Raw genomic sequence first — 13,834 nt, 5'->3', positions numbered from 1 at the left:
GACTCTTGACAAGTAATTTACTATCTGAACATAGTTTGGGCAAACTTCTCAAATATATTCAGCTTAATCAAATCTTTCATCTGCCTGTATTAGAGAGAAAGAAAAAGACATGGCATAGGAAAGCCTTTGTTCGTTTTTAATCTTGGTGTAATTTGCCTTCTTAATTCAATTTAGTTGCAGTTTCAGATATGCAAAAAAAAACTTTCTCTGAATTTTAGTTCAGTAGGAGTCTGTTTATTGAGAGCTTCCAATCAGGTGACAGACTTTCTTTTCACCTCTCTTAAAAATCAAATTGTACCGATCAGTTCATTTTCTTTATAATATGGGGATATTGACTACTTTGTATGTATGCTCTAATTACCCTGGGGCCCACTAGAGTGCTTTGGGGTTGTCGGCGACCACAAAAAGTTTCTCTGAAATCGTGGTTGAGAGTTTCCCTCTCCCATTTCCTTCAAAGTGATGCAATTACAGATCCTACAACATTTCTGGTGCGATAACACTCCAATGCAAGAGATAGGAGTGCTGCAAAATCCTTTTTGTATCGCTATTCACAAGCGATTTTGTGGGCCAATTTTCTAGTTTAAAGTTTAAACTTCATGCAAGGTCTGGCTTCTGGCACGTAGCCCTGCCCCCTAGCGCAACAGAACTTTGGCACTTCTCTGTTTAGAGATAGAGAAGCGCCTGTGACCTATTGTCCTGAGAGTTATTTGTACTCAAGTTTTTTTTCTTCCCATTTCAATATGCGATCTGCCTTGATTTTATGTAACTGATACAACCCAATCACTTCTACTGAATAGGGCCACAGCACACTATGTACCACCACATGAACACGGGGAATCCAGTGCAGGAGACTTGGGCGCAGCCGGCGCCACCATAGGACGTATTAGGAATTACAGCTATAGCAGCGCACAAGAAGTAACTTCAGCGCTGTCAGAAGATGGAGATGAAGTTACTTTTATAACACAATAATTCGGCAATTGCTGGAAGCCGAATTATTTCATTCCCCACCATCCATGGCGGCCTGGAGGGGAAATAGTATTTAATACGGCCGGGAACTTGTGCAGCAGCAGGATCAGCCATTTACCGGCTGTATCCTGCGCCCAAGTCTCCCGCGCCGCACCACCATGGCCAGCAGTGGTACAGAGTGGAGGGACCTTACTGAGGTAAACTTGGAAAGATCTCACATGCATAGATATGCATTTGAATACTTGAACCTACATACGTTGGACAGCTCTAAAGCCTTGTACACACCTTAGAGCATTGATCTGCAAACTTGGCTCTCCAGCTACAATTCCCACAATGCATTGCAGGAGTCTGACAGCCACAGTCATGATTCATAAAGGCAAATGCATTGTGGGACTTGTAGTTCCTTAACAGCTGGAGAGCCAAATTTGCGGATTACTGCCCTAGAAGGTCGTGGCCATCTCTGCCTAATTCTAGCATGTGTATGGTGGTGTTTTCTGAAATACTGCCAGTGCCACGTGCTACATCTGAGAGACAGAGGGAGCTTAGGGAGTTAAATAAGTGGCTGAGAAATTGGTGTAGGAAGGAAGGGTTTGGGTTCCTGGAGAACTGGGCAGACTTTGCAGTCGGCTACAGGTTCTACAGCAGGGATGGGCTGCACCTTAATGGGGAGGGTGCAGCTGCATTGGGGGAGAAGATGGCTAAACGGTTGGAGGAGATTTTAAACTAGGATCTGGGGGGAGGCGGGAGGATAAAGTCTCAATACGTAGACAAGATGAGGTAAAAAGACAGTGGGAACCTATCATTATGGAGGGTGGAGAGGGGGGTGGGGACAGTGTAAAGATTAAGGAGGTTGGTAAAAATTCAAGTAGCCAATTTCATGTAAACAAAATTGGTAAATGTGGTGGTAAAAATATAAAGTGCATGGTAACCAATGCTCGGAGCCTTGCAAATAAAATAGACGAACTAGAGTTCATTCTGAATGACAAAGGCTATGACATTGTGGGAATAACCGAGACATGGATGGATGAAAGCCATGACTGGATAGCTAATTTAAAAGGATACAATGTGTTTAGGAGGGATAGAACAGGGAAAAAAGGTGGAGGGGTTTGTCTCTTTGTTAAGAATTCTCTTACAGCTGTCCTCAACGATGAGATGGAGGAAGATTGCGAAGATGTGGAGTCCGTTTGGGTAAATATTCATGGTGGAAATAAAAGTTGCCAATTGCTTATTGGGGTATGCTACAGGCCACCTCTTATTAATGAAGCTGCAGAACTGTGATTACTACAGCAGATTGAAAAAGCTGCAGGTAAAAATGAGGTCATAATTATGGGCGACTTCAACTTTCCAGACATTGACTGGAGTATTGAGGCTACCCATTCTGGTAAAAGGAGCAGATTTCTGGCAGCACTACAGGACAATTACTTGACTCAAATGGTAACTGAACCAACTAGGGGGCATGCGTTACTGGATCTGATCATTTCTAATAGACCAGATAATGTATCAAATGTGAAGGTTCAAGAACATTTGGGAAATAGTGATCACAACATGATAACGTTTGATCTGGTGACTGATAGGCCACGGGGCAGCGGGACCACTAAAACTATGAATTTTAGAAAAGCAAAGTTCACTCAAATTAGGCAGGCACTAAGTTTGGTGAACTGGGATAATGTACTACAAGGGGAAGACACTGAAGGGAAATGGCAAGCTTTTAAACTTATACTCAATCAATACTGTAGTATGTATATCCCATATGGAAACAAAATGTCTAGGAATAAAAAAAGGCCTCTATGGATGAATAGAAAGGTTAAAGATAAAATGAAGAGGAAAAAGAATGCCTATAAGGTCTTAAAACAGGAGGGGACCGAGGCTGCACTAAGCAATTATAAGGAGTGCAATAAAAATTGTAAAAAAAAAATTAGGCAGGCAAAGATTGAAGCTGAAAAACAAATCGCTAAGGATATCAAATCTAACCCAAAAAGTTTTAAAAGTACATTAACTCTAAAAAAAGAAAGGTTGACTGTATAGGACTCCTAAAGGATGAGGATGGGAACTCAATGGTGGATGACCAAGGTAAGGCAGAGTTATTAAATGCTTTCTTTGCTTCTGTCTTCACAAAAGAAACAGCACTGTTGCAAACTACAGAGGCGGAAGAGTCTCAATCTTCTAACTGTAATATTAAATACTTAACGCAGGAAGAAGTGAAGGCAAGACTAAATAAATTAAAAATAGACAAGGCACCTGGCCCGGATGGCATGCATCCTCGGGTCCTAAGGGAATTAAGTTCAGTTATAGATAAACCCCTTTATCTTATCTTTTGTGACTCTCTTGCAACTGGCAGAGTCCCAGTGGATTGGCGTACAGCCCACGTTTTCCCATTATTTAAGAAGGGCAAAAAATCTGATCCAGGAAATTATAGACCTGTAAGTTTAACATCAGTTGTATGCAAACTATTTGAGGGGTTACTAAGAGATACTATACATGACTTCATAGTAGAAAATAATCTTATTTCTCAGCATCAACATGGGTTTACTAAAGACAGGTCCTGTTTGACTAACATGCTCAGCTTTTATGAGGTAGTGAATGCTAATATGGATATTGGGAATGCTGTAGATGTGATATACTTGGACTTTGCAAAGGCCTTCGACACTGTTCCCCACAAAAGTCTGGTGCAAAAGTTGAGGATGCAAGGACTGGGGAAGAGTCTGTGTTCATGGATAGGGAACTGGCTAATGGACAGAAAACAAAGAGTTGTGGTCAATGGATCGTACTCAAAATGGGAGACTGTTAGCAGTGGGGTCCCACAAGGATCTGTTCTGGGTCCAGTGCTCTTCAATTTATTTATTAATGACCTAGTAGATGCAGTAGTGAGCAATGTTGCTATTTTTGCAGATGATACAAAATTGTGCAGAATCATCAACTCTCAGGAAGATAGTGTCATATTGCAACAGGATCTGGATAGGATGGCTATATGGGCACATACATGGCAGATGAAATTCAATGTTGACAAATGTAAGGTCATGCATTTTGGACGTACTAATGGTCTAGCACCATACAAAATAAATGGGATACAGTTGGGGACATCAAACTTGGAGAAGGACTTAGGAGTACTCATTGACAACAAGTTAAATAATCGTACTCAATGCCAAGCAGCTGCAGCTAAAGCTAACAAAATTTTGGGATGCATTAAAAGGGAAATAAAAACTCGAGATGCTAGCATAATATTGCCCCTGTTTAACTCTCTAGTAAGGCCACATCTGGAATAGGGAATTCAGTTCTGGGCACCACATTACAAAAAAGATATTGCAGTTTTAGAGCAGGTGCAGAGACGAGCAACAAAATTGATGCGTGGGATGGAAGGTCTCACTTATCGAGAAAGGTTAGATAAACTGGGTTTATTTAGTCTAGAAAAAAGACGCCTTAGAGGGGATCTAATTAACATGTATAAATACATCAGAGGGCAATATAATACCTTGGCGGATGAGCTTTTTGTCCCTAGGCCTTCTCAAAGGACTAGAGGACATGATCTGCGCATGGAGGAAAAACGTTTTAACCATTTATTTAGGAAAGGGTTCTTTACAGTAAGAGTGATTAAGATGTGGAATGCATTGCCACAGGAAGTCGTTATGGCAAACTCTATACCTGCATTTAAAGGGGGCTTAGATGCTTTCCTTGCGTTGAAAGACATCCATGGCTACAATTACTAGGTAATGCCTAATGATGTTGATCCAGGGATTTTATCTGATTGCCATCTGGAGTCGGGAAGGAATTTTTCCCTTTAGGGGCTAATTGGACCATGCCTTGTAAGGGTTTTTTCGCCTTCCTCTGGATCAACAGGGATATGTGAGGGAGCAGGCTGGTGTTGTACTTTATACTGGTTGAACTCGATGGACGTATGTCTTTTTTCAACCAAAATAACTATGTAACTATGTAACTATGGTGGCCCCGATGTGTTGCCAAGAGATCCATACTGCTGGATTGTGTTAGCCAAGCACAGGTTGGGTCCATTCTTTCTCCCCCCCCCCCCCCCCCCTCCCTTTCCCTTTTTAATAACCTTGAGCTACCATGAACTGTCAACAGAAGCATCAGGTTCCCACTGTGGGTGACAGTAATGCGTGTGTACACATCTGCAGACTGACGAGCCCACCTTGTATTTTAGATTGGAGAGGCAGAACAATTTATCTTGCATTGTGCGAAAAGATAAGGAATTGGCTCCATGTTTTAGAACCTTGTAGTGTTTCTTACCTAACCAGCAGAGACTGAATTTTTCCTCAAAGTGGAATGCAGCTTTGGAGGCAACCTGCCAGGGCAGAAATTAAGGAGCTGGACTCCTCGGTTTTGTTTTTAAAATAAGCTGAACTGCTTTAATGACTCGCAGCCCACATGAATGTGGTGGATCTAGAAGTGTTGGAAAACTTGCATACTTGCAACATTTTTAAACAGAGGTCCGATCGCTTTATAAATTATTCCTCCATTAAACGGAATATATTTTAAGATTTTATTTGCATCAAACATGCTTGCCATTTTTGTTCACTTTCTCGGATTAAAGTGATAATTTCTAAGTAGTTTTAAGTACTGTAGTAGGTTGATTAATGGTAGTAAATCGTAGGCTGACCGGGCAACAGGTCAGTACGTGCCAGTCTCTCTGTGCTCTTTCTGAATGGACCTATTGTGTTGTGATTGGGCAGCATATGTATTGTGGCTACCCGTAGTAACCTGTAATTTTAATTTGCCAACCAGCCTCATAAAAATGATGGATGCAGGACAAACCTTTCAGGGACCTGAAAAGCAATTGTTTACAGCAAGCAAGGCACATTCGGCCGGGGACACCATCCTCTAGCCATGCACAGAGATGCAATCGCTTCCTAACTGCATCAGAATGTCTCATGCAGAAACTAGCATCTTGCTGAAAAATAACGGATTACAGATGTTTTCTGGGATACTAATAATTCCAGCTTACTTTTAAATTGTATGCAGCAAATGGATCAATCCGATGCACTTCCTGCTGATTTTTAATTTTATCTATAGAAATGATTCTAGCTAGTTCCAGTGTAAGCTGTGACCTGTTGTGCATGCAAATAGTGATCCAGAATTATGTCTCTATTTGCATAATAACTTTTGAAGAAATGCAAAGCAAACCATGAGAACACACATCATGGAGTATAATAAAACGTTATGCTAGCTTTGGTAATCTAGTACGGTTTTCTGCGTGACAGTAGGCATGTTTAAAAAAAAATCTAAATTTTAAAATGGCGTGGACTTGATATAGTCCATAAAAGTGTTTAAAGTATACCTGTATAGGGAAAAATGCCCAAGTTACATCAGTAGAGGGAGGCCTTAGGATAATCCAGAAGCTTCTCCATCCTCCTCACCCCCAGTGGTCCAGTGCTGGGGCCCTATAAACACATTCAGCAATGGGTGTCAGAGGTTTGTGAGGCCGCACTACCCAAGTGCAAGGCGGGCTGTGTGGTAGCATGGAGCCGCTCGTGCAAGGCTTTTTCCGTCATGCAAAAGCAGCTCTTTGCTACTGGGCAGGTGCGCGGATGACCCCGTAGGTGCGCCTACACAGTGCAGCCACGCTTGTTCATGGGCAGCACGGTGGTGTAGTGGTTAGCTCTCTCGCCTTGCAGCGCTGGGTCCCTGGTTCGTATCCCAGCCAGGCCACTATCTGCAAAGAGTTTGTATGTTCTCTGTGTCTGCGTGGGCTTCCTCTGGGCACTCCGGTTTCCTCCCACATTCCAAAAACATACAGATAAGTTAATTGGCTCCCCCTTAAAAAAAAAAATAAAAAAAATAAAATTGGCCCTAGACTACAGTACTTACACTACATAATATAGACATATGGCAATGGTAGGGATTAGATTGTGAGCTCCTTTGAGGGACAGTTAGTGACAAGATATACATACATACATACATACATACATACATACATACATACATACATACATACATACATACATACATACATACACTGTACAGCGCTGCGTAATATGTCGGCGCTATATAAATACTTAATAATAATAATAATAATAATAATAATAGAAGAGAGCGTAGCTGTGAACAAGAGGTTCTCTGTGACCAGAGATGTACAGGAGGATCTCTAGAAAATCCAGACGTTTCCCTCTCTACTGCGTGAAGGATATTAGCAGTACACCTTGCAATGTTCAGAGAATAATGGCTATCTTATTGATCCAGTAGGTACACTGCAATTCTATGCTTTATCCCATGAAACAGTTGTTTATCAAAAAGCCACTAGATGCCTCCAACTGTAGGTTAGTGCGATGGGTACAAAAAGACCGTTTCAGGTCTAATGCAAGCAATATTTAAAAAAAAAAAAAAAAAAAAAAAACATATAGGATGTTGATATGCAAGTCAGGAAGTGAGTATTTTTACATACCCCATCAAAACGTGCTCTTAAAATTGCATCCATGCCAAGTCCATGAAAGACCCTTTAACAGGGCTCCTAACCTTCACTGAAGGTACACCTGAACTGAGATGGATATGGAGTCTGACATATTTCCTTTTAAATAATACCAGTTGCCTGGCTGTCCTGCTGGTCTATTTGTCTGCAGTAGTGTCTGGATCACACCGCTGAAACAAACCTGCAGCTAATCTGGTCAGACTTTGGGTCAGAAACGCCTGATCTGCATGGTTGCTCGGGGTCTATGGCATAAAGTATTAGAGGCAAAGGATCAGCTGGACAGCCAGGCAATGTGCATTGTTTGAAAGGAAATATATATGGCAGCCTCCATATTGCTCTCACTTCAAGTGTCATTGAAGTGCAGGTCTAGCTCATTGGGGTGAACCTGAATGGGGACTCTGAGTGACCACATCTAGGTTGCACATATCTAAGGTCCATGAAACCTGAAGGTTTACAGTTGCTGGTCATCTCGGCACACCATAGTGGCCATTCTGAAGGTGAAAATGAGAGGTGGACAGCAGGATCGGCAGTCAGTTTTAAACTGCGTTTGTAGTAGCTGATGCTGTAAAGGCTCCCTTCTGTTCTTGCATGGGCATGATGATCATGTTGTGCTAGTTATTGGATATCCACTTCCAGTACAGTCAGGATGAGCTTCCCATCCCATCTTCTGCCAGGGGATAGATTCTTGTCTATTGTGGTTAATAAACCAGTGGTGAGTCACTTCTGTGTGAGATCATGAGTTGTTGTGGTCATCCATCTACCACCCATTGTGATCAATTTACTCAGGATCTCATCAGTTACAGCAAATTGGTAAGCTGAAGTCATCCTACATATTTGCATTGTGTTAAATGAATGTCTATTAAGTGACAACTTTGCGGCCTTCGCCGGGCTAGATTGTACAATAGACACCATTTGTGTGTGCCCTATTGCAGCTCTCGCATACGCTCATTACAAGGACTTTTTAATAACCGTTCAAATCTGAACTAATGCTATTTTTTTTTCTTTTTCTTTAAATCCATATTTTTAAGGTCACTTTTAATCTCCACTGTCCTCTGTCTTGAGGCCCTTTTAAAAAATGGTATCAGTGATTATTCTGTATGTGAGCTGCCTTCTGTAGTTCTGCTTTGAACAGCGAATGAATAGATTCTGTCTGGATAGGTCCTTTTATAGAATTACGTAAAATGGACAGCAGTCTATAGGGGATGCAAAAAAAAGTCTAGATGTCCTGTACAGGGAATTTATTTCCTGAGTTACTTGCATATCTTCATACAAAATTGTTTATACCTAGGAATTTTCTGGGATTGTTCCAGCAGTTACTGGCATATATGGCCATTATGCCCACAGCCACACCCCTTAACTATTCCCCACCCTCAATTTCTGCATGCAGGCAGCAGAGTTGTGCAAAGTGTGGGCAGGAAGAGAGACAGTAGGCTATGGCCCCAGCCAGCCATGACCCCATGCGTATGCAGGGACTGTATGTGGGGGAGTCCTGCCCCACATATAGCACAGTACTGCTGGAAACTAGGAGAGATGAGAGAGAATTGGCCAGACATAACCCTACATGTGTGCAGGGACTTGGAGTGCGAAAACCTTTGCCAAGTACTTGTGAATGTTAGGCAACCACATTAACGGCAGCAGAAGCAGCAGTATATGTTGTTAGGCTGGAATGGATGGTGCTGTTTGCTATTTTGTAGGCATGCCTATGATATTTGAGGCACATGCTGCTGCCTAGATATTAGGAGTGGTATGGGGGCCGGCCTGAGGCAGAGGCAAGAGAGGCTCCAGCCTCAGGACGCAGTGTAGGAGGGGGCGCACAACTCGCTCAATTATCATTCCTCTATTGTGTTTGAAGCAGAGAGAAATAAGATAGCAGTGACTGCAAGCCAGATAACTAGAGATTAAGGTCTCTTATTAGTCTAATAGCAATCAGTGTGGGAGGGATGGAGGGGCGCACTTGGGTGTCTCAGCCTTATGCTGGATACACACGGTGCGTTCGCGCACTCTATTTTCCCGTATATTCCCGTCGATTCGTTTATTTCCAACATGTCCGATTTGGATTTCGATGGATCGTTGGGTCGATTCGGCATACTTTGCATGCGAATCGACCTAACGATCCATCGAAATCCAAATCGGACATGTTGGAAATGAATCGACGGGAAAATCGAGGGCGCGAACGCACCGTGTGTATCCAGCATAAGGTGCTGGAGGACCTTGTCTTAGCTTTTAATAGGCGTGACATGGTGTTGGTCCGATGTTTGTGGGAGAGTGGGGTAAAGATGGTGCTACCTATGTTACTTTGATGCAAGGCATGGTGTTGCCTGTAAGTTAGTTGAGACATATAGGTGCTGGTTTACTTATGATTGTCACTGTGAGGTCCTGTTGACAGTGGTGCGGTGTAACTGCTGCTTCGTAACATGGCTTATTGCATGGCAATGCACCAGCTATGCGATGTTCACAGTGCAGCAGGAGCGTTGCAGTATAATGGGATGCGGCATAGTAACTCACTGCATGCAGTTAGATAAGAATAAAAATGGGACATAGGTTCTTTATATGTTTTACCAGATAATACATTTTATTTGACAAACTCAATGGCACAAAAACCGCTTAACTGCATGCAAAAATCAGCATCACTTAAAAGAAACCAGTAAAAACTTGTGGATAGTCCATGTGTCATTTAGTGATGCTCAAAATACTCAGTAGCACACCTATCTACTCTAAGTCGGCATCATACGTACACTCAGACTGTCGCTCCAATGGCACCCATGCACTCCTAAAGTAGCCTCAATCCAATGAGAACTATATTCCTGTTGGCTCGCTCCCCATAGGGGGCAGATAGCCCATCTGCACAGCAGCGATACTCCTGGGTTCACACTAAACACTAGTTGCTTGCTATCAGAGTGAAGGACTCTTACTGTAAGAAAATTGTCCTTCTTACCACCTCTGTTGCAGCTATTTTTTCGTGGGTAGCCACTTGGATATCTGTGCTCTGCAAGGTCTGTCTCCATATAACAGGGGCCTCCAACAATCAGGCTTCTACCAGTCCACAGTGCACGTAGTAGAGCCGGCCTTCAATTGTTTTCATCAAGGCAAGTACGGTTATACCAGTGAATGACCCTTTCAAGATGTCATGAGCGGCTCGATCTATACTGCTATGCAGACCCGGCACCTGCCACTCTCTCACGCTTATCAGAGCGGCTGCAACTTGCAGGAGTAACACTTTCAGGACGCCATGGATAGTGACCTAGCCTTGCCTTACTTCAGAATCAGTCATGTCCTCAAACTTATGAATATAAGCTCATTCTGTTATACTTGGTTGACCCTAATAAAAAGGGGAGCAGTAGCCTTTAAAAACCAATGCAGTAAACTACTACAGTATCAGCCTAGTCAGTTGGGTAAAGCGCTGTTGTTGCAAGAGTATTTTGAAGTGGTTTTAGACCCATTGTTTTGTGTGCCAATAAAGCATTTCCTATGTTTGTAATAGAAAGAAATCCTGTAGTAATTTATTGTATGACTCCTAATTTTCCAGCCATCTGTTCCACCCCCCTCAAAATTCCCCTATAGAATTCCCAGCTCAATTTCTCTCCAAGGTTCACATGTATAGTAGTAATGTTGTTATCGTATGGTCAGAGCTTATTGAAAGATGTCAGCAATTACACTGGCCTCAGCAAACCTTTCACGGAATCGGTCACTGTCAGCTATAACACAATGGACAACTGATAAAGAATTTCCAAGTTTCCCTATAGGTCAGTTTACATATATGCATTATAACACAGATGTCAACTTATTCATAGGGAATCATGGAAAGTTCCTTCTTATCAGTTGTCCATTAAAGCTGATGGCATCTGATTCAGTGTAAACCCAGCCTAAACACTTTGTCCTGCTTGAAAGAACTGTACTCTCACTTTAAACATGTGACTCATGTAGAGCTTCAGTGTTTACTGGATTCTGTCCTCAGTCATACTTTGTAAGCTGTGGAGAGATGTGTGTAGGAAGAGCTGTGTTTCTGCATATTTTTGTAGGCAGTGTATGCCATTTACGCTTGATGTGTCCCCTTATTGTGGAAAAAGAAAAAATGCCATGCCATCTTATATCATTTCTCTTTTAATATAGGCTGGTAGACTATCTGTATCTGATGTTAACCAGTCACTGCACTGGAAATATAAGGTGCACCTGCTTTCAATGGAAAGGAAATTAGAGGCCAGGGTAATCCACAGTTTAGGGACAAGAATTGATATTTGTGCTGAAGAAGTTTAGTTGTTCCACTAAGGCTACATACACACTTGAGATAAAAGTCTTTGGAAAATGCAAGATCACAGACCAATTTTACCCCCTTCCATGTAGTATAAGAGCCATACTCTACACAGTCTATTCTATGGAGCTGAACTCCCCATCAGATAAAAATATTTGCAAGATGCTGCACACAAAGATGCTGTACACATTCAACAGATCAGTATCTGCAAAAGATCCATTCCTGCAAAAGATCAGTTCCTGCAAAATGCATTCATAATCTATATCTGCAGATCCTCATACACACCTTGTTTAACAGACATTCATCTGCATATCTGACAATCATCTGCAGATCTGAAGATCCATCCTGGTGGATCTGATCTGCAGATGAATGTCTGTTAAACAAGGTGTGTGTATAAGGATCTGCAGATATCATAGACTATGAACGGATCTTTTGCAGGAACGGATCTTTTGCAGGAACGGATCTTTTGCAGGAACGGATCTGTTGAATATGTACAGCATCTTTGTGTCCAGCATCTTGCAAAGATTTTTATCTGATGGGGAGTTCAGCTCAATAGAAAAGAATATGGCTCTCATACTAGATGGAATGGGGTAAAATTGGTCTGGTCTGTGATCTTGCCTTTTCCAAAGACTTTTATTTCAAGTGTGTATGTAGCCTAAGCGCACAGGTTTTCCAGTGAACTTTAAACTCCAGACACAAATTATTTCCTAATTCTGTGTAGGCATTCAGTGTCAAAGCTTGTATGGCTGTGCATAAAGCATTTATTTTCTAACCTGCTGCCAGGAAGTAGATGAGACCCTTCACCAGCACAGTCTGTGGTCTGTTCAGCCAGTATGACTACGCCCACAGAGCACTCACATTTGGTCATGTGACTAAAAATGTAAAGCTTAATTTTTAGTTGCAGATGCCCCATTTGACACACAAAACAAGGACATTTGGGCACTCAGAATGCCACCTTTAGGCAACATGGACAAAGAGATGAAAGCATAGTTATAATTGGTTGCTCAAAATTCCTGTTCACATTATGGTAAATCTGTTTTGTTAATGCAATGCTCTCTCTTTACAGGGAGGAGGAACTGCCAGTTGACGTGTTACGACAGAGGGAGGCAAAATGGTTGGACATGCTCTCAAACTGGGATAAATGGATGGCAAAAAGGCACAAGAAGGTAGAGTCCGCTGATCGACTTTAAAGTTTATACTAGCTTGAGGATCACCTCTTTTTTCGCAAACACCACCACCCAATGATCAGGGCGCAGTATGATAGGGTGTGTTCAGAGCACCCTTGGGTGTTTTGGGACTTACATTTATTTAAAGATCTAAAATGTTGTTAGGCAACAACCACTTCCTGTCTGGTTCAGCAATGGGCCATGGCTTGGCCGGAAAGACAAGTTCTTGTGCGCACATCAAGGCTGAGGCACGTGAGGAGTCAGAAGAAACATCCTGATTTATATTGTGTTCTAAATGCAAACTGCTTAGCCATGCAAGGTCTTGTAATACACATTTAATGTGCCTTGCGTTGTTAAACTGTTAATGTAATCTTTGCTCATCACTTATCTAATTTGCAACCACAAGATTTAACCATCATCTGCAGTATTGATATTTCAGCATCTAGAAGAGTAGCCTGAGTTTTTATGTGCATGGTTACATTCAGCGGTATGGTTAAAAGCATTTCTCACATGCCATCACTCGCAAAGCATTACTGAGCCTGGACCACGGTCTGTGTTTTATAAACTTAAAGGCAATTTGTGGTTTGATCTGCTATTACAGTAATTGCTGGGAGAGGGCTCCTCACATACATGTTCAGTCCTGCTCCTTGTGTTTGTAGCTTCCTAACATATGCAGATGGGAAATGAGTTTAGATAGGAAGGCTGTAGTCTATGCTATACTTACATACTTCAATGTCTAGACAAAACTTTCCTAGCCATTTATTACATCTGTTACTACTCATGTTGCATGGGATGGTTTTAGACAATTTGACCAACCACATTTGCAACACTATTGACGTGACTCATCTCTTTAGTAAATTATGATGAAGGGGAACTGTATTTGAGCACACAAGTACAATTATCCATTTGAGCAAGTTGGACCTTCTACCTGTGGTGTCCCAATACAGAGATTGGGTTGCTCCAGATCTCCCATATCTATGCCCTTGTGGATGTGGGGAAGATTTGATAGTGGCTTTTACATCTGAAATAAAAGGC

General features: G+C 42.0%; 1 protein-coding gene across 1 annotated transcript in view; it reads left to right on the top strand.

Annotated features, from left to right (window-relative positions):
* TBC1D10A (TBC1 domain family member 10A) overlaps window positions 1–13,834 on the top strand; it is a 101,379-nt gene that overhangs the window by 61,349 nt on the left and 26,196 nt on the right. The window contains exon 2 of the mRNA XM_068240486.1: window positions 12,700–12,799. Within this exon, the coding sequence (XP_068096587.1) occupies window positions 12,700–12,799 (100 nt within the window). The remainder of the gene's footprint in view (window positions 1–12,699; window positions 12,800–13,834) is intronic.

The sequence above is a fragment of the Hyperolius riggenbachi genome, chromosome 1 (genome assembly GCF_040937935.1).
Source record: "Hyperolius riggenbachi isolate aHypRig1 chromosome 1, aHypRig1.pri, whole genome shotgun sequence".
NCBI classification, from domain to species: domain Eukaryota; kingdom Metazoa; phylum Chordata; class Amphibia; order Anura; family Hyperoliidae; genus Hyperolius; species Hyperolius riggenbachi.
Note: the sequence above shows the minus strand (reverse complement) of the source record. Positions and strands in the feature narration are given on the sequence as shown.